Below are 23,482 nucleotides of genomic sequence, written 5' to 3'. Positions count from 1 at the left end.
GGCTCTAGATCCTGGGCAGAGCCTAGAGTGCCTAAACCCCAACATCTGTTGTTCAGAAAAGGCCAGAGAATGCCTAGAGGCACAAGAGCTACCACGCATCCACCCAGGAGCTGATAAACCTGGTGAGTGATGCTTCTTGGCAATGAAAGCAATGGTTTTCACCCACCTAATTCTTGCCCTGGGTGCCAGCTCCCTGTGGCTTCTGACCTCTTTGCCTGCCCTGCTCTGAAGGGCAGTTACCAAGCCCTGGGGCAGCTGCCAGTACAGAGCAACCACTGGGCAACTACTTCTCTAATGGGACCTGGGGGGTGGTGAAGGCCCAGAGCCTTCTATCCCCTATCCCTGGGGAGACCCCACCCCCCCAGGAGAGAACAGAGGGAGAGAGCACCCATTCAACAGCAGAAGGAGTTAAACAGCAAACCAAGACTTTCAGGAAGCACAGGAGCTGGATACCCGGAAAGGGATGCGGTTCGGAGAGCTCTCCCCAGGAAGGAAGTTCCAGTCCCTGTCACCTTTTCAGAGAAGTGTCACTGGCTTAGATGGGGATGGAAAACAGGTCAGTTAGGGAAGGGCCTAACACTTGAGAAATACTTTAAAAAGATCAAGTTCAGAGTCAGCGCTGGCCAGAAGACTCCCCTTGCCCATGATGGTGGGGTCCATGGCTCCCTTTTACAGACTAGGGCCCGGAGAACGGGAGACTGAGCTAGACTCTAGGCCAAGTCACACAAAGTCAGGCTTTGAACTCAAAACCTGTCTGATTCCAGGCTTGGTGCACTGGGCCCTGCGCTCCTGTTTTGATGGAACAAAAGGAACAAGAAGCCTTTGCCAAAATATAGTCAAGTTAGACCGAAGGACAAATTGACAATATTCAGAATTCATACAACAGAGTGAACGATGGGTCTGGCTAAATGGGTGCTGCTCTCCAATAAATCAAACCATTCCTCCCGTAATTTCTTAGTAACTTTCCCCAGCAACGTATTTCCCTAAGTGGGTGAAGTGCTTCTATCACATTCTCAACACTGGCTAGGTATCTGATAACATTATTATGAACCAGTGATTTTACAAGGCCTTGTATTTTTTTTTTTAATATTTTTATTTATTTCTAGGGGAGAGAGAGAGAGACAGCGTGAGCAGGGGAGGGTCAGAGAAGAGAGGGAGACACAGACTCTGAAATAGGCTTCAGGCTCTGAGCTGGCAGTCAGCACAGAGCCGGACGCGGGGCTTGAACCCACGAACCGTGAGATCATGACCTAAGTGAAAGTCGGATGCTCAACCGACTGAGCCACCCAGGCGCCCCACAAGGCCTTGTATTTTAAGAAAAGGACCGTTATAGATAAAATAGGGTGTCTAGAATTTGTTTCAAAATAATCAGGGAGGGGAAGAAAAATACTGATTGCATAGGAGTTGGTAGGTTTTTTTTTTTCTTTTTTCTTTGAGAGAGGAAGAGGGAAAATCCAAGGCAGACTCTGCGCTGTCAGCACAGAGCCCGACGCCAGGGCAAAATCTCATGAACCATGAGATCCTGACCTGAGCTGACATTGAAGAATCAGATGCTTAACCAACTGAGCCACCCAGGCCCTCCCGTGAGTTGGTAATTTTTAAAACTAGGTGATGCGTACACGGGAGGTTTATTATGTCATCCTTCCTACTTGTTTGTTTGTATTTGTTTTTCATCATGAAAACTGTTGTTTTTTTTTAAATGATTCTTGCTCACCCAGTTTTAAAGCCACAGTAAGTTCCAAATTAATGGATCTAACTAAGGAGGTTTTCCAGTTGGTGTCTGTATTAGCAAGAACGCAAGCCTTGGTGATGAGCCTGCAGGGGACAGAGAGGGGGCAGGGGACAGAGAGGGGACATGGGCCTGGGGTCCAGTGCTGAGAGAAGCAGGTGCAGAAACATGCCCTCTCCAGAATGGGGCCTCCCTACAGGGCTGACTGCACACTCGGTACAAGGAAGGACTCCAAGCCTCCTGGAGAAAGGCCTCCTGGAGAAAGGCTAAAAACCACCCCAGGGAGAGTTCTAGTCTTTCCACCCCCACAGCTCCAGGAGAAGGTGCCATCTTCCATCAAGCAGATGACCTCACCCCTCTCTAGGAGGAGGAGCTCCTTTAAACCAGGGTGGGGTCAACCAGTGGGGGGGGGGGGGAGGAGCAGCAACAGGTTTTGGAAATCTTGTCCAGCTTCAGGCCCCTTATCAAAAGTCAAACCTGGACTTTCATCTCTGCAGGGAACCAGGATTAAACTGGGATTTCCAGATTAGATCCTTCACCTCCACCCCTCCCCGGGGCCACAGTTTTCAGACTAGCAGGCTATGTGGCCTTGGGCAAGTCAAACCTCAACTCTCAGGACCTCAGTTTCTCACTTCTGGGAAACAAGGGTCAGGATTAGCCTTTTTACAGGGTCTCATGGTCCCAGACATGGATCAACCCGGTCTACCTCCAGGAAAGGCTTTCTTAATCAGAGGAATTTTCTATGTCCTGATGATCTCAAGTAAGCGGTTCTTAAGATGCCCCTCCTGCCTTTTTGGAGACTTGGTTTCCATTAAGGAATGTGATAAAAGTGAAGAAGACTCTACACCAGAAAAACGCCCAACATTCTGCATGCAGTTTCAAGGTTTTAGGAGTTGGTGAGAGCTTCGGGATCCATCCATACGCCCCAAATTCCGACATCCTTCCACACATCTACACACTGAACTCTTCCCGATGATGTCCAAATCTTCACTCAAGCCTACAGGCAACTCCTCAAAAAAGCTGGCAAGAAACTAACCAAAGGCAATTAGAAAATAAGCTTGGCTGGGGGTGGGGTTCAAGTGATCACTGGCACGCTGGGCAAGAGCGAGCCACAAAGATGTTACAAACCTCCAGACACATCATGCTCGCTCAAGCCTAAAAGGCAGGCAAGAAAAACTCGCTACCATGACCTGCCTCAAGGTTTCTGTAGTCCAAGTGCTACAGGCATTTACTCCATAGAATTCGTGGCACCTATCATGCGCCGGGCCCGGGCTGTCCACACCACAGTAGCCACTGGTCACGTGTGGCTTTGGAGCAAATGAAATGTGGCTACTGCAACTGAGGAACGGAATTTCCTTGTGTTCCGTATTTATATAATTTAACTTTTCCTCCGTAAAATTTCTGAAATCTAAGTACAGATCAAAGGTTCCCTGTGAAACCTCACTAGCATCTGACTTGTAGTAGGCTCTACATATTAAATACGCCCCAGATTCTTTATGACTTTGTACCCCACCCCCCAAAATAAAGACCTCCTTATTACGTTGATTTCATGTCGAATGGATAATAACTCTGAATTTTCCGGGAGCACCGAGGTGATTCAGTTGGTTAAGCGTCCTGACTCTTGATTTCAGCTCAGGTCATGATCTCAAGGTTCGTGAGATCAAGCCTCAAGTCGGGCTCTGTGCTGACAGTGCAGAGCCTGCTTGGGATTCTCGCTCTCAAAACATAAACCAACTTTAAAAATAATAATATTTTGAACTTTTCAATTCATTTTAGAATTAATCTTTTTTCCTTATTTTCACTCTTTTCTGACATGGGTCCTAGGAAATTTCAAAAATTAAAAAGAACCTAAGCCAAAAGAAGAAAGAAAGAAAGAAAGAAAGAAAGAAAGAAAGAAAGAAAGAAAGAAAGAAAGAAAGAAAGAAAGAAAGAAAGAAAGAAATTTACATACGTGGCTCTCGTTGCATTCCTACTGTATAAGGCTGGGCACTGTGCTACAGTGTAGAGCTAATGTGACAGAAGACAGGCAAGCCTCCTGTGCTCAGGGAGCTGACAGTTCAGTAGGGGACCCCATTTGGTTGGGGATGAGAGGAAGGAACAGACAGGGCTAACTGGAGAGGAGAGGGAGGCTGTCCACTGGATCCCTTTATTTTTTTAATGTTGATTTATGTTTGAAAGAGAGAGTGTAAGCAGGAACGGTGGGGGGGGGGGGGGGGGGGGGGGGGGGGGCAGGCTCCAGGCTCTGGGCTGTCAGCACAGAGCCTGATGTGGGGCTCGAACTCACAAACTGTGTGACCTGAGCCAAAGTCAAATGCTTAACCGACTGAGCCACTGAGGCGCGTCCCATTCGCAGGACCACTTTAGACATGGGTGATGCCGTGGACTTCTCTGACAAGAGAGTGCCCTGTGGCTAAGGCTGGAGTAGAAGCACCCTCCCAAAGCTGGCTCTCCTCCCAGATTCCCCCAGCTGGAAGTCACACATAAAAGATGTCCCAAAGTGCCAACCTCTGCCTTTTCCATAAGATCACCACTGACCCAGCCCTTCCTCCCCAGCCTGCCTCCTTCTCCCTAGAGGGTGGAGAGGTGAAGAAAATAATTGTCCAGGAAAGCCTCTGAAGGGGGCGGACCTGGCACGCTCCAGGCATGGCAGTAGCTGAGAAAGGGGGCGGGGCTGGAGGGGAGGAGGAGCTGGCACCATGCCCAGGGCTCCGTGCCAGGCTGGTCCAGAGGCAGGGCAGCCAGACAGGCGGGCTGTCAGGTGGGTTGGTGGGCAGGGTAGGGGCTGCAAAGGAAAATATGAACCTACTGAAAGACAAGACTAGGCAGGAAAGATGCCACCACGCAGGTGAATGCCGGGGCAAGGGAGGGGGGAAGGCAGGGACAGCACTGGGTTCTGGGAACGTGGTCTTTTTAAAAAGTGTTTATTTATTTTGAGAGAGAGAAAGAGTGAGCAGGGGAGGGGCAGAGAGAGAGAGGAGAGGGAGACAGAATCTCAAGTAGGCTCTGCACTGTCAGCACGGAGCCCGATTGCAGGGTTCGAACTCACAAACCACTGAGATCATGACCTGCGTGGAAATCAAGCGGAAACCAAGAGTCAGCCGCCTAACCGAGTGAGCCGCCCAGGCGCCCCAGTGTGAACATGACGTTTAAAAATGTAGCACACATGTACTGTCCCACATGTGCTCTGACTCCTGCGCTAATGCTGGAGACAAGCAGAAAGGAAAAGCGAAACTCCAGAAGCGACTCTGGGATGGACCACATACCCCTCTCCTTTGGAAGGCTCTGTACTATGTTTAATATGCTCCTGGCCTACGTGAAGGCAGAGAAGAGCGGCGGGAGGTGGGGTGGGGATCGCGAGGCTTCTTATGTGACTAAGGAGACACACACACACACATACACATACACGAACCCAACACTAAGAAGTTCCTGTTAAACGAAATCAGATTCATACACTGAGCAGGAGACAAGTATAAGCCCCTCAAGCCTGAGCGGGTCCTCAACAAGTCACTTTCAATTGACAGTTGGAGAAACGGAGGCTCAGCAAAAAGGACAAGAGACTTGGCAGCTCTAAGGTAGAACTAGAACTCGGGTCTCCTCCCAAGGCTGGCGTGTGCTCATCTCACCAAAGCTTGCTGCTTTCTCTCTGACAAGGAGTGTTAACAGAGCAGAAGCTTGTAAAGCCCCCATGTCAGCAGCAGGAAAAATGCCCATATTCTGTATGGCTAAGTGCGTGCCAACTGGCTTTTACTGCATGCGGCTCTAATTTGGGCACAGGGTTTAACTCACAGAAGAGCTAACTATACTATAATACGGCTGGATGGCTGTCAGAGAAATGCTAGCAGTGTGAAAGGACAGTCACCAAAAATCCTTGCAAACTTTCACGTCCGTCTAGGGACAGGCAAGGCAGCGAAGGTGAGACACGGCGCAGTGAAGGCGTTAACTGGTGTTAGCAAGCAAACCTCTGCGATGAATACTTCGCTCAACTCACTCATCTTGGAAATAAATGGTTTGACAAGACAGCCCACGTTTTGCTTTTTTTTTTTTCTTGCCCATCTGGGCAGCACCAGAGGAAGCCAAAACAGAAGCTCTGAGACAGAGGAGCTCTTTCCAGACAAATTTCAAGTCTGCCCGGGCCAACTGCCTCTCCCTCCCACCACCTTGCTCTCTGCTGAGAATTGTTGTCTTTCACCTGAGTGGTTCCTAGAGGGAACCGAACAAGCTCTATCTATGCTCCTAAGTGCGAGGAAGGGGAATCTGGGAATGGGGGAGGTGGGCAGAAGCCGCCTTCAGAATAAACCTAACGCGTGGGGACAAATGATAAAGAGGTGAGACCCCACGTGAGCAGTACAGGCTTCCTGCTGGAGATAGTGATGCTACGAGGTAAGAAACGAACTGTTGTGGGGGCATCTGGGTGGCTCAGTTGATTAAGCGTCCGACTTCGGCTCAGGTCATGATCTCACAGTTCGTGGGTTCGAGCCCCGTATAGGGTTCTGTGCTGACAGCTCAGAGCCTGGAACCTGCTTCAGATTCTGTGACTCTCTCTCTCTCTCTGCCCCTCCCTAGCTTGCCCTTTGTCTCTCCGTCCCTCAAAAATAAATAAATGTTAAAAAAAATTTTTTTAAGGAAGGAATGGTTCCGGACATCGTTCACCATCCTCCTCAGGCTAGCAGGGAGATCTTTCCAGCATCTTCTCTGCAGGTGGGGGGAGGCTACCATGCTCTGAGAGGGAAAGGCAGAGGGAGGGCTAGAAAGACTTATTTCCTGCCCCGACCGCAGGAGAGAGGTTGGTTGAACTCTCTCCCCCCACTCCCCCTCCGGTGGGGATCTCAGCAATTCTCCAGAAAGCTTAAGAGCCAAAAGGTCTGGCACTCCGGGACCCAGAGACCTGGCTGAGGCCAGAGCTGGCGCTTGGCAAAAGCACCATGGGGCATGCCTCGGAAATGGAGAGAGGCCGAGGCTCTCTCCTCCGTAGGGAACAGCAAACCCGGAGAGCCTAGTGCAAGACAGGATTTGGCGGTGGAGCCCTCAGAAGCAAGGAAAAAGGAAACTAGACCAGCCTCAAGAGAAATCCGTCTCCAGCAGCTCCATTCCAGCCCCAGGAAAAGACCCTATGGTACGGAGCACAGTTCCTGGGATCATTAGTGTTCCCTGCGAAAGGATGGGAATGCATCCCAGTATACGTTTTCAAAAAATGATCATCGACCATCCTATTAGTGGGAAGAAGCCCGGGTTGTGCTGTGTCCCTCCTGCTCGAGGCTAAGCCCTAGACGGATTCCCTCCGGCTGCCTGCCGGCCGAGACCTGCTGTTGGTAGTGGGAAACTTCAGGGCGCTGGTGTCTGCTGGGGTGAACGGTTCATCAGAACAACTGTCCTCGGCCTCGGCCCTGCCTCGAGGCGGGGCAGCTGGATGCCCTTCCGCCGGCGCTTCCTCCCCCAGCCCAGGGGGAGAAGGCTTGGGCCGCGTGTCCCACCAACACGGTCCAAGATGGTGCAGCCGGCAAGGTCTCGGCCATGCCAGGAGCCCCAGGGTGGCCAGCGGGGCCCTCCGCCGCCCCGAGGAGGGCCGCGGAGAGCGGGGACAGGCAGGGCAAAGGAGGAGAAAGAGGTGCCTGGGAAGGGCGGCAGCAGCTGAGGGTGGGGGAGGGCTGGCAGCAGCTGGGGGGAGGAGGGGAGCCCTGGGGAACGGGCAACTGAGAAGGCCGGAGCAGCTGAGCGGCCGCGCTGGCGTCGCCGGGCCTGCGCCCCACGCGGGCGGCCCCTTCCCCCAGCCGCTCACCTCGCCCGGGAAAGCCGCCGCCCGCCCCAGCCGCTGGGTGGGCCGCGTCGGCGGAGCTCAGGGAGGGGGCAGGCGATGCCCCCCGGCCCCGCCCCCCCCCACGCTCGGTCGCAGGCACGGCAGTCTGTTCTGCCGCCCGAACCCCCCTCGGTACCCCGACTCGCTGGGAGCGGCCCGGGGCCCGGCGCCCGCCGGGCCCAAGGGGGGCCGGGGGCCCTCGGCTCCCCGGCGGGGCCCGCAGGGGGAGGGGACAAGCGCCCCCGGGCTGCCGGGTGGGGGTGGGGACGGGACTTTGCCCTTTGTGTATGTGTGTCTGTGTGTCTCTCTCTCTTTTTCTCTCTCTCTCTCTCTCTCCCTCCAGAGCCACCGGCCGAAACCCGACCCCATGAGCGAGCCAGGCAGCCAGCGAGGGGCAGGCTCCCCCTCCGGGGTCCTTTAGTAAATCCAGACCCGACCTCCCTGTGGTCAGGGCTGTGACTGAGGTGGTCCTGTGGGGGAGGGGGCTTCCCGCCTGCAAACAGGCCTGCAAGCATTTAAGTGGGAACCGGTTGGGGGTAGGGGGCCGGGAGGGGGCTGGAAGTGGGGCCGCAGGAGCTGGAGGGGAGAAAATGGCCCGGGAGGCGGCATTCCTTAGAGACCTCGGCCGGGCTGCGGGAGGAGGCAGGCCCAGGCCAGGCAGGCCTCCCACCGAGAAGGCAGGAACTGAGGCCCGGGAGTGGGAGTGGGCCGCGCGGGCCAGGCTGGGGGCCGTAGGGCCCGGAGGAAAAAAAGACCCCCTTTCCGGGGCGTCCCTGGAGCCTCCTCGGAAAAGTTACAATCGGAAGAGTCCTACCTTCCCCGCCCCCACACACACACACACACACACAGTCTAAGGCATTGGGTGAGGAGGACCTTCTTTGTGTGCCCTCTTGGGGTGTCATTGATTAATGATAATCTTATTAATACTCCCATTTGCAAGGTACTGGAGGGTTTACCAAGTCCTTTACACCCACATCCCCTAGGAACCTAGAACAGCGGCAAGAGTTTGACTGGAGCCTCTAACCCGCCACAGAAGCCGAAGATTTTTTTCCTTTCCATTCTGCAGTTCCAAAAAACCAGGCTCAGAGAGGTTAGGTGACTAACTCAAGGTGTCCCTTAGCCACCGAGGTCCGCTATACCACGAAGTCAGCTCGTGCTGGTCAGCGAAAAGAATCTACCTGGGTTCTCGCTCCTCAAAAACATACAGAAGCTATGAATTATGGTTCTGTAGGCTTGTAACAAAGGTCAACTCTTTGTCCCTTCCTGCTAGGAGGAGGGGGGGTGGGGTGGGAGGAGAAGCATCTCAAGCCCTGCCCTTCCCCCCCCAGCCTCCCATTTTCTCCGGGTGGAACCCAAACAAAGGTGGGGGGGGGATGAGCGCTGGTGCTTACCAGAATGCCAAAGGATTGAGGCCCTTGGAACTCAAAATACCTAGTTTATTTCATGGGGCTTCTGGAGAAGATAAGTAAAGGGGGCCAGGAAATGATCCGGACCCCAGATTCCAAGTTTCCCAATCTGGGGAAATGTCAAGCCAAAGTTGATACTTGAACTGACCCCACGCAAGTCGTCGTCCACTCCACTCTTGTCCCGCTCACATCCCTCTCCGTGGGTCCTTTTCATTCTGAGAGCAGAATTCCCCTTTCCCACCTTAGCTGCCCAGACGAGGAGAATTTTGTTTTCTTCAGCCCCTGAAAATGGGCTGAAAATCCCCACAGGGAGAGGAAAATAAAATGCAAAGCAGGTATACAAGAGCTGGGTGAGAAAGAGGCTCAGAACAGGGAGAAATTAACATTGCGCATGTTTTTGATTTGCTAACCTTATGCTCTTTCCCCCCCCAAAAGCTCAAGGTAAGATTCAATTTCTTATATTAATATATATTTTTCAGGAGGGGGGATGGGGAGGGGCAGAAAAAGGAGGAGGGACAGAAAGAGAGGGACAGAGAGAATTCCAAGCAGGCTCCATGCTGTCTGGGCTCTTATACAGCACAGAGCCCAGTGCGGGGCTTGATCCCAGGACCCTAGGATCATGACCTGAGCCTAAATCAAGAGTCAGACACTCCACCGACTGAGCCACCCAGGTGCCCCAGATTAAATTCCTTTGAATTGTTGGGGCGCCTGGGTGGCTCAATTGGTTAAGCATCCCAACTTCTGCTCGAATTGTGATCTCACAGTTCGTGGGTTTGTGGGTTCTGTGCTGACAGCCCAGAGCCTGGAGCCTGCTTCGGATTCTGTGTCTCCCTCTCATTCTGCCCCACCCCAACTCGGGCTCTGTCTCTCTCTTTCTCTCTCTCAAAAATAACCATTAAAAAAAATTTTAAGCAAATACGGGGCGCCTGGGTGGCTTAGTCGGTTAAGCGTCCGACTTTCGCTTAGGTCATGATCTCGCGGTTCGTGGGTTCGAGCCCCGCGTCGGGCTCTGTGCTGACTGCCAGCTCAGAGCCTGGAGCCTGTTTCAGTCTGTGACTCCCTCTCTCTCTGACCCTCCCCTGCTCACGCTGTCTCTCTCTCTCTCTCTCCTAGAAATAAATAAAACATTAAAAAAAATTTAAGCAAATAAATAAATTTCTTTGAACTGTTAAAAGATCACCCGTTCCCACCTGTTCCCACCTTCTTAGAAAGCTCAACCGTAGAGGTAGAAAGGCTTGGCCGTGAATCCCAGCACTTCTGCCTCTTCAAGGTATTGACTAAGTATTGACTGGCTAAGTTACTTTAACCACTCAGAGTCTCAGCGTGTTCTGTAGAAGGCAGATACCTGCACAGCGTCCTTATCAAGATTGAGCGAAGTGACACTGGTTAAATGTGAATAGATACTCAGTAAATGCTCCCTGTAATTGTGGAAGGAATTCATCTTTTGACCTGAGTCACCTGGAACAGGACTCTGGAGCAGAGAAGATGCTCAGTTAAGGAAATAAACGGGGGTACCGTGCGCTACCTGCCTGAGGCCTCCCCACGACAGTGCTACCCCCTCTCTCCCAGATGAAGTGTCTCCCCATCAACAGCTCCCTGTCAATCCATAATGCTCTCCTTAATCCGCTCCTATTTTGCCTGCCTATCCTCCAAAACACAGCTTAGCTCACTCAAAGCCTCCCTCCTCTATTTTAGTCCCTGAGGTTGTGTGCCTCCCATTTTAATGCATAGTCTCTTGGCCTCTGCTGTGTCCCACAGCTTTTCCTGGATCTAGAGTGACAATGCTGGAGGGCACCGATCGTATCTTGTACCTCTTTTGCGCACCTCCTCTCAACCCTTGTTTCTCTTCCCCACCCTGAAAAAGACCCAACAGTGCCAAATAAAAAACCCAACTAATAATTAGTATTTAAGGCGGGGGGCGGGGGGGGGGGAGTCTAAGGCAAAGACTCCCATTTGTTACAGGATTAAGAGGTGACCACCATCCACTCTGTAAGAAATAGCAATCCTGGCAATGGTTGAAATCCCACAGGTGGGGTGGGGAGTTTCTGTTTATGGAGTGCAGTTTCAGTCCTGCAAGATGAAGAGTTGTAGAGATGAATACAGGTGATGGCGACACAACACTCTGAACGTGCTTAATGGCAATGAACTGCGCACTTAAAAATGGTTACAGTGCTGCGACGCCCAGGGCACTCAGTCAGTTAAGCATTTGACTTCCCCTCAGGTCACGATCTCGTGCTTTCTGGGTTCGAGCCCCGCATCAGGCTCTGCGCTGACAGCTCAGAGCCTGGAGCCCGCTTTAGATTCTGTGTCTCTCTCTCCGCCCCTCCCTTGCTCATCTCTGTCTGTCTCTCAAAAATAAATACACATTAAAAAAATTTTTTTAGGGGCACCTGGGTGGCTCAGTCAGTTAAGCAGCCAAATTTGGCTCAGGTCATGATCTCACAGTCCGTGGGCTCGAGCCCCACGTCGGGCTCTGTGCTGACAGCTCAGAGCCTGCTTCCCAGTCTGTGTCTCCTCTCTCTGCCCCTCCCCTGCTCGGTCTCTGTCTCTCAAAAAATAAAGACATAAAAAAATTTTTAATAATGGTTATGATTGTAAAATTCATGTTATGTATGCTTTAGCACATATTAGTTATTTCTTTAAAAAGTTTCATTAATCTCAATTATTTTAAAATAATGATTTAGGGGCACCTGCAGAGCTCAGTCGGTTAAGCATCCAACTGACTTCGGCTCAGGTCATGATCTCACAGTTTGAAGAGTTTGAGCCCCATGTCAGGCTCTGCGCTGACAGTGTGGAGCCTGCTTGGGATTTTCTCTCCCTTTCTCTGCCCCTCCCTTGCACGTGTTCTCTGTCTCTCAAAACCTAATTTTTACAAAACCTTAAAATAATTATTTTAAAGAGCATGCAACTCTTTGGTCTCCAGGTCACGAGTTCAAGCCCCACTGGGGGCCTAGAGTCTACTTAAAATTAAGTAAATAAAAGGTTAAAAAAAAGTCAAAGTGAAATATTTAAAATTTGTTTCCAACCTAAACAATTCAAATTTTCAACTAAAAAAATACTTTGATTTAAAATTCTCTTACAATACCGAGGAAAAGGTAAAAAAATAAAATAAAAATCTAAAAGCTCCTGGAGAAAAATGAACTGAGCAGTTGTATCCCCTTCCAGCTCTACTCTAAGACCAGTCTTTCCCTTGTCCTTCTCTGTGTTCCGGAATACCTGGAGAGGGCACCCCCCTGCAACAGGAGACTGCACGCAGAAGAATCAGGGGCTGAACGAAGGCGTGCATGAAGGAACGCAGTTAGACGCACCAAACTTCACAGCAAAACGCAAGCGATCTCCCCAGTCCGTTCCGTCTTGTTAAATCTTTTCTTACGCGGAATCTGGCTGTAAACATGTATTTTTTTAAACTCTCTCCTCCCTGCTCCCCTGCAGAAAATGGCTCCTGCCAGAATGGCAAAGCACCCCTAGCACACACCCGGGCTAAAGCTGCTGACAGTGGGATGTCTTGAAGAGATCCCTCCAGTCACAAGCTTAAATTTAGCAAACTGCTCACTCAGGAAAGTCCAGCGAGGGGCCAGGGCAGGAAAATGCGAGAATGGTTATCTCATGGAGACATTGGATGCTTGGGAAGACCACCTTATTATCCCACCACTTGCCTGCCCCCTGCTTATTCCGGACAAGTATCACTCTACTCTGCTCTGAAAAGCCAGCAGCAGCAGCAGCTCGCAATCCAAACGGTAGTAACCACATTCAGGAAAATCCTCTAGGTGACAGCGAGTCGGCCAGGTTTTCCCCTCTTACATTCCGTAAAAAGTTGCTGGTGTGGAGGACACTCAACAAAAGGACTAAAGAAAACCTTCTTCCGAGCCCTGCTCCCTTCCCAAGCCAGCCCCCTCTGTCTGAACACACTGGCTGCAGCCACCAGCAGCCTGGCCTGGAGGATCATCTTTACTCTTTAATTTAGGGTTCTGTCTCCAAATCCTGCCAAAGCAAACGCTCTATTACAGACGGACTTCTCCCAAGCAACTCAGAGACCTGGAGGAGGAAGTAGAATAAGTATTTCTAGCTCGGAACAGACCTCCTCCACCGGTTTCCTCCGCCCGACGGCCCCCACTCCAGTTCCGGTCTCCCGTCATCTTCTCCTCTTCATCTTCAGAGTCCCTAATGGGAAGCTGAGGAGCCCCAAGCAATTCTAGATGCCACTCCAGTGGGGAGGCGACACATATCCTTCCACATACGCTAATTGTAAACCCCTTTATAGTAACTGATTAAAGTCACAAGCCTGTTAAATGGCCAAAACCCACATCCGGAATGGAAGCCCTTCCTCTCCCCACCCCACTCAGAGAAGGTTCAATCCTCAGTCCCTAGACTGAGATTTCGTGCACCCTTTGAACAGGGAGCCCCGAAGGGTGAAAGTGGACGCGACGGTGGGCGCCAGGGAAGGTGAGGCTGCTGGAGCGCTGCCCTCTACAAGGGCACAGGAAAGGGAACAGCGTATGTGGTCGCTTGCCGGACACCGAGGGACCCCCAACTCCGGCGAGGCCATTTTGTTAGCCTACCACGAGGGGAGCGTTAAGGCAAACATGCCTGTGGGGGAAGCTGCTCTCCTTCCTTCCTTCCTTCGTCAGACCCCCAAGGACTCCCCGAGTCTCCTTCATCCTGGATTCTTGTAATGCTTACCTCATCTGCAGAATGAAGGTGGTCCCTCACTCACCAGTATCCCTACACTACATGCCCCTTTGACAGCAGCCCTCGAGTGTGAAATTTCACCTGGCGCGGCCTCATGGCATCCACGATGCTAGAATCTATGGCCCACTCCCCTAAGGAAAGATCAGTAGCATTCTGCACGGTGCTTGTACCGCCTCTTCAAGCCTTTTGCCTGACAGGATGGGGTAAGAGACTTAGCAGTGGGGTCCATAACTCAGAGGGTCTGGGGGGGATTGCCCTAGCGAGCTTCAGCCCCCTCTTCCAAAAGGTGGCTTTTCCTTTCAACATACAGGTCATCAAAGCTCCCTAAACATCAGTCCCTTTCAATGTGCCTAGCCCTCATTGTCCCATGTAAAATACATGCCACATTCGCGTAAACACACTTAAAACACCCGACCTGCTGCTTTAGAGTATATGCCCCCAGCTGCCACGGTCCAAAGACAGAAGGCAGAGAGATCTGTATCTAAAACAAATAACAACAGCAATAATAATAGTTAATGTGTAGTAACACCGTGGTTTACAGTTATAGAACTTGAGGCTTAAGAAGATTAACTTCTGCAGTTTCATAGTCTTTGCCTGACTCCAAAGCTTGTGTTTTTTAAACACCAAGCTCTCCTGGGAGACCTTTCCCCCACAGTCCCAATATAGGGTGGGGGAAGGGACCTAGGCTAGGTCATGAGACCCTGACCTAATAGAGCTTCCTCTCTCTCTTTTTTAATCTAAGTCCTACAATTTAAAATTTTTTTAGTGTTTTATTTACTTCTGAGAGAGAGAGACACAGCTTGAGCAGGGGAGGGACAGAGAGAGGGAGATACAGAATCAAAAGTAGGCTCCAGGCTCTGAGCTAGCTGTAAGCACAGAGCCCGACTCGGGGCTCGAACCCACGAACCGTGAGATCATGACCTGAGCCGAAGTCGGATGCTTAACCGACTGAGCCACCCAGGCGCCCCAAGCTTCCTCTCTCCTTGAGCCTCAGGAGTTCAGAATGATTCCTGTGCCCCCGGCTCCTGCTGCTGAAGAACTCAGACCCCCACAAACAACCTTTATACAAAACCATCTTTTTTTTTTTTTTTTCTGATTCCTGATTTCTCCTCCGAAAGATTCTAACTACATCCAATCAACGAAACCATCCAATCAAACTTCGCAGACTTAACATTTTCCATTGCAAGTGGCCAAAACATCTGGATGCCGGACTAATTTTTCAACTGAAACTGACTCTCAATGAGTAAAAACTGAAGTTTTCCTTAACCCTCTTCTACAGAAATATTGAGAGGGCTGACTAGAACCCATGGAACAGACGCGGTGTGGGCAAACAGGTCCTCTCCTGTGGCCTCTCAGAGAGGGAGTTCTCCATTCCCTTTCCCTATGCTAGGAGCGAAATTCACACCCATCCATCCTGTCTGGTCCCTTGGGTGGCTTGAGCCACCAAAATGCCACATGTCTAATAATCAGACTTCTCCTTAGGGGCTTTGAAATTATCTGGACATCCCAGTCCAATATTCTTCGAGTCACCTAGCTATTTGCTCTGTATTTCATTCAAGAAGCAGTTTACTAATGGTTCGCCATGCTCTGTGCTCTCTGCCGTATGACCACAAGACAGGACTTCCGTGATGGGTCTCTGAATCCTGCAAGATCGGACTTCTGTGATGGAACTCCCTGCCTGGCCCTGTCTGTTCTGTACAGTTGATTTCAGTGTCTTGCAATCAATCAGGTTTTCTCCGACTGTATTGAAATGACTGCGGTCCAGACCTACTTTTGTCCTGTGGTTTGCCCATAATCAACATACAGTTTACTTCGGTGGCCTGTGTTTAGGATGGAAACTTGTTCCAGCCTGCTGTGCCTTCATTCCTGGACTATTTATTGCAAACCTACTAGCTGCAGACCCTTACAAAGCTGGCTCTGCTTGTTGGGTATCAGGACGACCCCTCCCACTCACTACAAAAGTACATAGAGCCCCCCGTGAACCAAATCTGAGGGGCCATCCAAATATTTCTATTGGAACGGAGCTAGTCCACTGGAGACCGAATATCTTCCTGCTGGCAGTGCCTTCCTTCCAAGGGTATGGCTAGTACAGACACCCCCAGGGTATGATCGATCTCTTCCTGGCCAAATCAAACTTTTACCGATAACCCAAAAAACATGTGCTCTCTTGAGTGCCTGTCTTCAGAGACCCTGCCTTGCTTTTGTTTTGACAGGCATTTTAAAAGGTGTGGGCAGGGAGAGGAAATGGGCTGGGCACAGGTGGAAATGGCGGGCCAATTTTGGGGTTACATATAGTCACACCCTGGCTGAGACCCAGAGAAAACTCTTCTTCGAAAAACCCTCAGTGGCCCACCTGAGGCGCTGCGGCCGAACCTTTTACCCCACGAATAAAAGGCGTCCTAGAAACTCTGGTGACTACTACTCCCTTTGTTGTTATTTCAGCCTTTGGAACGTGGGGCCAGTCCGTTTTCTAAAGGCTCCTGGACCCTGTTGAGCTCCCAGTCCTACGCCCCATTGCCAAGGGGCCTGGGCTACTGGGAAGGGCCCACCACCACATGCACCTACCTCCATTTTCTCTCCACCTCTCTCGTCCTGTTTGCTCCCTCTCTACACACCCCTCCCCAGGCCTCTTCGCTCCGCCTTGGCTTCTTGCTTCTGCCTTGGGGTGGCACGGTCTAGGGACAGGCCGGGCGCCCGCAGCCCGGGGCCGCCCCACGTGGGCGCGGCTGGGGATCCGGGGCTCTCAGGTCCAAGGCGAGGCTGTCCGGCCGCGGCGCCGCAGCCGGGGGTCTCGGGGACCCTGGGCGGGGAGGCCCTCCTGGAAGCCCCACCCCCACCCCACCCCACCCCGGGCCCGCGGGTGCACCGACCGGGGACCCCCCCCCCCCCATCCCCCAGGGAGCGGAACGGGCGGCGATTGCCGATTGCGGGGCCCGCGCGGGCCCTCCAGGAAGCGCAGCCGGCGGCGCAGCCGACTTTCTCGGCTTTTTGAAAAACGGGAAGGGAAGGCAGGCGACCCCGCCGGCAGAAAGCGCCTTGCCCTTCGCCCAAATCTCCCACCCGGCTTCCAAGGCTGCCGCCGGCGACCCCCTCTCCCCGCCGCGGGTCGCTGCGCGCCTCCGGCCGCTGCTCTTTAAAAGGGAAGCGGGAACTCCACCCCAACCCCCATCTCTCTTTCTCTTTTTTTTCCCCCGTCTGGAATTTCCAACCCGGGGACTGACTCGTCTGATTTCTCCAGTCTCCCCTGCTGCTTTTTTTTTTTTTTTCCCTCCTCTTTTCTCTCCCTTAACACTCCCATCCCATATTCGAAGCTGCACTTTCTGGAAGGCATTGGCCACGTTTTAAAATCTTTATAGAGGATGGACGGAGAATTCAAACCCTCACAGCTGGCAAAATGTCTGTTCTCCAAACGCCTGTATCATACATTTATTCTAATGGCAACACTACCACCATTGGCCGACCCCCATCCCAGATAGAACCCAGATACATCGTCTTCTAGCAAAACCTCCCCAAATTGCAACACAGCACTCGCTGGTCTCTGCCCCCCTCCCTCACTCAACTAAACCAGATCCGAAATTGTTAATGTTTTATAATCGTATTCTCCCTAGCCGATCTCAATGGTATCTTTGTCAGCTGGCTGTTACACATTAAAGTGTAGAATAAACTCTGACGAAATAGCCTTAAAAGTACCCACACACATAAAATAGAGTCAAATGACATATATTAAGGTAATTGAAAAAGATTAGAAGCTCAGAACCTTTGAATCAAGATTTTTCCAAACTGCTCATGTCATGTATTTCATCTCTGAAACATAATTGCCAGAATGTTTTGCTCTTTTTCCACCAAGAGCTATGCCATCACCAGAACTTTACATTTGGAACAGTTGACCATGCTTGGAATACATTAGTGATGGGAATTACAATTCTTTCCCTTCTTTCCTCCAAAGTTCTCCATCGTAGAAAGCACTGGAGTAAAACTTCATCTTTTGACTTTGGGTCAGAAAAGGTTTCTAGAAACCCTCCACTCTTCCAGAGGACAGTCAGACACCACTGTCCTCAGGAAAGGATCTTGAAACACTGTGTACTAAATGGCAACAAGTTCAGGGTTCTCCCCTGGCAGTAAGGCGAACATAATTCATGAAATGTGTTAAGGTTTACATTCTAGGTGGAAATGAAGTGAGAGTGAATTGATTTCCACCTTCCCTCACCAAAGTGTGCAGAACAATTTAAGAATCAACCATTTTTAAATTTAAAGGCAAAAAACAAACAAACAAACAAACAAAAAAACCACCCTAACCACATACTAAGGAGAAAACCTTTTACTAAAGTGTCAAACTTAACTGGGTTCAATACAGGTCAGATATATCTTCCAACCGCTACCACTGAAGTAAAAGAGCCTGAAAATCCTCCCTCTCCTGTACTTTTTACTCCTTTGTTGTTTTTTCAAAGACATCCCTTTAGCTTCTTAAACCCCCTTATAATTCATCTTCAGCCCCTGAGAACAAGGTTTATTAAAGACAAATCCATTTCTGAAGGCAAAATCTTTTTGCTTCTTTTGCAAACATTTCGTGATCCAATTACTTCAGAGCCAATCACTCGAAATTGAAAACAATATTTTTGCCACTTACAAGACATTCCCTTCTCACAGATTCCCAAAGCCGCTAACTTTTTGGATATGAAACCGTAAAGTCAGAATAAAGTTTAAGCCCTTTCGGAGAGTTCTCCCACCTCTTTGGCTCTACTACCCAATTTCTGGGCTTTTTTTTTTTTTTTTTTTTAATAGTTGGAAGATTAAGGGAAAGGGTTTAACCCACCTCATTTTAAGGGCAGCTTAAGAGAGAACCACCACCGTTAACCTGCTAAGAAAATCAATCTTTTCCGTTGAACACATTTGATGCAGAGAAAGGCACTGCACCTCTTGCATTTCAACAGCAACACCTTTTATTTTTATGACAGTGGTTGACCATAGGTATGCTGTCTTTACGTCACATTCCTCTAGAAAAAGGCACACGCAATGGCAAATGAAAGTTCAATTCCCTTACAAAGCAAGTCATTTCCCAAGGGAAACAAGTCTCAAATGGGACACCCCTCCCCCCTTACCTTAAGGACCTTTCATGTCTCTCATATATATGAACCCTTCCCAGTACTGTTTTTAAAATGCGCTTGTCTTTTCTCCTTTGTCCCAATATTTGAGTGAATATACACAAATTCTCAACCAAAAGCCAAAACTGTTGGCCAGAATTCCAACACTAAGAGGGAGGTTGGAAAGGTGGGAGAAATTTGAGGTCACCCGTTTGACAAGTTCAAAGTAATGTTTTCCGTTTAAATCCTTAGTGCTCAGTCTCTTGGGTTCTTGAAAGGGTACAAAGTATAGTCATCAACTAGATACAAAGTTAGAACAAAACACATTAATACTTCAAAATCAGGGATGCTGACCTAACTGCTGTAATATTGTATCTTTTGTTGGGTTCCCCCCTCTTTAAAAAAAAAAATCCAAGCAAACAAACAAAAAGCAGGAACACATAGGGTGTGAGACTTTTATGAATCTCTTAGAAATGTTTCAAGTCCTAACTCAGTTGGAACTGAGGGCATCAGGAAGAGTTACTTCTATTTCTTTCAACAGTAAAAAGTATATATACACAAAACACATATACACAGCGGTTCATTTTGCTTCAAATATTAGTTGTAGCTAATTCACTAGTTCCTGTTTTATGCCTCCATGAGATTGAAAAAGCCAGTAACAGACCAACTGAAGAAATAGTTTTCAGACAGACTAAAAACACATACCACAAAATGCTTCCTTCAAAGAACACAAAATGATAGAGCAAACGGGCTTCATGCAAACACTTTTTTTAAATCCTAAAACTTCAAAAATTGATTCATTCTAGAAAAATGAAGTGCCTTCTCACCACCCCGCAAACACACACACACACACACACACACACACACACACACACACACACAGAAATCTGACTCAGTGTTTGCGCTCAAAAAATTATTTTGGGGAAGGGAAGAACACACAAAAGATGCAATTTAACATGGATGGGGAAAAGAAGATTTTGTATCCACTCTTCTCACAAACCCCACCCCTTCCCAAGTCAAAAGGGCCCTAAGTAATGCATTTTGGAGGGAACAAGGAGCCTAAAAACGGCTTGAAAGCAGATGGCTTAGGGGGTAAGATCCATAAATACAGAGCACCATGGAAATTAAAATATAAATGTTTTGGGTCCCATTTCATCACATTTTGCTATTTCTCTTGCCTTCGAATCATTCCCTTTAAAATTTAAACCATCCTGAAGAGCCAAAGGGGGGGGGGGGTAAAAAAAATCCCACATATTTCAGAATTCCAGTTATTCTGGATCTCTCTCCTCAACATGTTTTAAACACTCAGCTTTCAGTTCAATTATCCACAATCTTCTCAATAAGCCTACTGATGATGTCAGTGGGCTTCTCTCCTTTGCATCTCCAGGAAATGTTTCAAAATAATAAATAAGGCTCCCCCCCCCTTCCGATTTTATTGCCTCTTTACTCCTAACTCTAATTGCCTTTCCAATATGAGTTTGGAAGCATTGTGAGGTTAAATCACAGGCTCTATAAACACAGTTACAAGCCATATTGATCATCTATAGATACAATAGTTCCAACTTACTTAAAATATCTCAGAGCAAAACCCACTGAACAGATTTTTATCAGACTTAAACTTTGCAGTTAAACTTCACCTCAAAAAAAAAAAAGGCACCCAACCTCCACCTTCCCACCCAGAAAAGACCAGGGATTATTCTCAATGCGGCCAAGTTTCCAGCTGAAATTAGGGGGGAAGACACCCCAAGGAGAGGACAGGGTAACCCATGGCTCAAAGACTTCCTGGGAACTGCCACATAAGGGAAAACTCTGCACTGTCAACATGTTTCAAGTCAGATTTGAGAAAGCTAGACTCTGCCCTTATAATTTCCCAGCCAGAGTTCAATGAAAGACCTGAAATCCACCACGAATCAGATTTGGGGGTAACATGATGGCAGTACCCCACTTTGCTTAAGTGAGGATAGAAGGGTACTGGGACGCAGACACACACACACACTCTCTCTCTCTTCACTATTCATCCAGGGAGTTCTAGACCCTCCAAAGAGCCCCAGCTCACAGCCTGAACAAAAAGCTCTCACCCCAGATGGTCCCCTTGTAACAATGGACTGAAGGAGTGGGGGGGGGGGGGGGGGCCTCAGAAAGGATAGCACAGCCAAAGCATATTCTCTGCAAAATCCAGTCGGGAGGGGAGGCTGCTCATGTTCGGGGACTTAGGATAGGGCTCTGTGAAAAAAAAAAATAATACTGTCCTTGCCTGTTGCAGAGATATACAGAAAACAAGCATAAGGCTATGAATTCTTTTGGGGGCAGGAACTCAAAATCCACTCCCCCTAGGGAGTCGTAGGGGACCCACCCCCATCTACTTAAGAATTATGCTAAGAGATGGGTGGAGGAAAAAGAGAGAAAATGAGGCCTGCTAGAAGTTACAGAAATGTCCATGAGTTGGAACTCTTCGAAGATTTTTAGCTTGCCCGCAAAAATGGCCCCACACCTTGAACAAACTCCACAAGGTTTCTCCCCTATTGATTTTTCCCCCATTTTCCTTCTCCAAATACCATCTCTCAGCCCACCCCAAACCCGGCTTATTTTTTACAAGCTGTAAACCACCCATTACAAGATCTTAGCCAATCTTCCCTCCCTGCCCCCAACATCCGGAGTTGGGGGTGGGAAGGCCAGTAATGGGTTTCTTCCACTGGAGATACCACGGACCCCTGAACACCGCCTCTAAGCGCCCCCAGGTTGCCTCCCTTCTCAAAGAGCCCTTTCCTACCTTTGTTTTTTGGGGACCGAGTGTTCAATCTCTAGGCGTTTTCCTTGCAATTCGACTTTCCCTAAAGGTTAAAAAAAAAAAAAAAAAAGACAATATAAGAGCTGGAACAGGACTGTGGGGTGGGAAAGGGACGGAGGAAAGAGGGGGACTCGGGAGTCACTGGGATTGGAGACCGGCCTCGGATTCCAGGCAGTGGGGTGCGCGGCCGGACGCCTAAACGGTCGCTCGTGGAATGGTGGAAAACATAAATTCGTTATTGTGTTTTGTGAATTTTCGTTCTGCTCTGTTCTCCCACTGAGGCCAGTTGGGCAGTGGCTCGCTCGGGGAGCGGGATCCGGGAAAAGGGGCGACGCGGGCGCCTGCATGGGCGGGCTGCCTGCTCGGCTCCCAGACGTGGGGAGCAGGGGCCGGGAGAGAAAGCCCCCCCCCCCCCGCTCCCAAAGTGTGTGGCGGGGGAGGGGTGCAGAATGAAACTTTAGTTTCCCCGTCCTGCCGCGGAGAGGGGCTCCGGGCGGCGGGGCGCTCACCTGTCGGGGCCGGCGGTGGGCAGAGGCCCTGGGGGAGCGGCGCGGGGCCCCGCGGGGAGGGTCCCCGGCGGCCGCGACGCGCGCCTCTCGGCCCAGCCTGGGCGTCTCGGGAAGCAGCATGGCGACCCGGCGCCGCCGCCGCCGCGCCACCCCGCTCACGCCCCACTTTCAAATCAAAATGGCTCGAGCCCAGGCCCTGGGCGGGAGGCGGGACCCCCTCCGTCTCAGGTCCTGCCCGAAGGCTGCAGTCCCCTCTGGGCACCCGGGAGACCGGAGACGGTGCGGGGACCCTTTCCCCGCCTGGAAAGGCCTAGGGCGGAGGAACGGGAGCAGGGGGTGTCCGCCCAGAGGGGTGCGGGGGTGCGGGGGTGTCCAGCCTCGGAGAGGGAGGGGCGGACGTGGAAATAACGCCGGACCGGGGACCCCCACCCCCACCGACACACACAGCCAATGGGGCCCCCCGCCCCGTCGGTGGGGGGCAGGGGCGGCCTTACTAAAGGCTGCAGCGTCTGCTCTGGGGCTGGGAGGAAGGGGCGAGGAGGTCCGGGGTATTTCCGCGCGAGGGGCGAGTCGGGGGGACGCAGCGGGCGTCGAAGAAGGCGGGCGGAGGGCCGGCGCCCAGGCCAAGCCCCGCAGGCCGGGAGGGAGAGAGGAGTTGGCGGGCCGGGGGAGAAGAGGGGCATGGCTCCGTTGTTCGGGGGTTTCGTTGTGGCTTTTCCGGGGAGGTGGGCGCACTCTTACCGGAGAAAGTTTCGATGGCCTTCATGGCCCAGTGCTCGTCGGGGCAGTCCACGAAGGCATAGCCGGACTTGACCAAGAACTGGCCGCTGTAGGAGATCTTGTGCTCCGCAAACACTTTCTCCAAGTCCGCGGGGGTCACGCTCTCGTTGAGGTTGCCGATGTACAGCTTGTTCATGGTGGCGGTCTCGGGGCGCGACGCGGTCCCTGGCAAGGCCGAGCGGGCGGGCGCGGGCGGCGAGCCTCCTAGGCCGAGAGGCGGGAGGCCGGCGGCGGCAGCCGCAAACTTTCTTCGCACCCCACCCCTGAAGTTGTCCGGAGCCCGCGGCGCGGGGGGCGGCCTGAGGGCGCGCGGGGGTCGCGGGAGAGTTCGGCGAGGCCCGGGAGAAGTGCCCGCGGCGCGCTGGGAGGCGGACGACGCGGCGCTGCTCCTTCCCTTCTGTCCGAAACCCCTCCGAGCGGGCTGGTGTGTCACGTTTCTCCGCGGCCGCCCTGGCGCCGCCTCTAAATAAAATCGACTTGAAAAAAAATGGAGCGGAAAAAAAAAAAAAAAAAAGGGCGAAGCCACGTGGTGAAAGCCCCCACCCACCCTGCTCGGGAAGACCCCCGACGCCTCCGGGCCCATCGGCCCTTCAGCCCGGCCCTGCCCACCAATCTCTAGCCTGGGGGGGGGCACTCAACTCACCCCCGGGAGGGAAATAGGGCGGTGGGGGCCGCGTTCCCGAGGATCTACTTGCCCCCTCCCCCT

The 23,482-nt window shown here is 51.2% G+C and overlaps 1 protein-coding gene across 2 annotated transcripts in view; it reads right to left on the bottom strand.

Annotated features, from left to right (window-relative positions):
* The window catches only part of IGF2BP1 (insulin like growth factor 2 mRNA binding protein 1), a 47,430-nt gene extending 24,229 nt beyond the window's left edge, over nt 1-23,201 (bottom strand). For both annotated transcript variants that reach the window (XM_039227920.1, XM_039227921.1), the window contains exons 1-2: nt 22,738-23,201; nt 21,470-21,530 (exon numbers count right to left, since the gene is read on the bottom strand). In XM_039227920.1, coding sequence (XP_039083851.1) covers nt 21,470-21,530; nt 22,738-22,912 — 236 coding nt within the window. In that variant the 5' untranslated portion in view covers nt 22,913-23,201. The remainder of the gene's footprint in view (nt 1-21,469; nt 21,531-22,737) is intronic.
* Between the last annotated feature and the right edge of the window lie 281 nt (nt 23,202-23,482).

This window comes from Hyaena hyaena, unplaced genomic scaffold (assembly GCF_003009895.1).
Source record: "Hyaena hyaena isolate Hyena2069 unplaced genomic scaffold, ASM300989v1 scaffold_29, whole genome shotgun sequence".
NCBI lineage: Eukaryota > Metazoa > Chordata > Mammalia > Carnivora > Hyaenidae > Hyaena > Hyaena hyaena.
The sequence above is the reverse complement of the archived record's forward strand: the minus strand, read 5'-3'. Positions and strand labels throughout refer to the sequence as shown.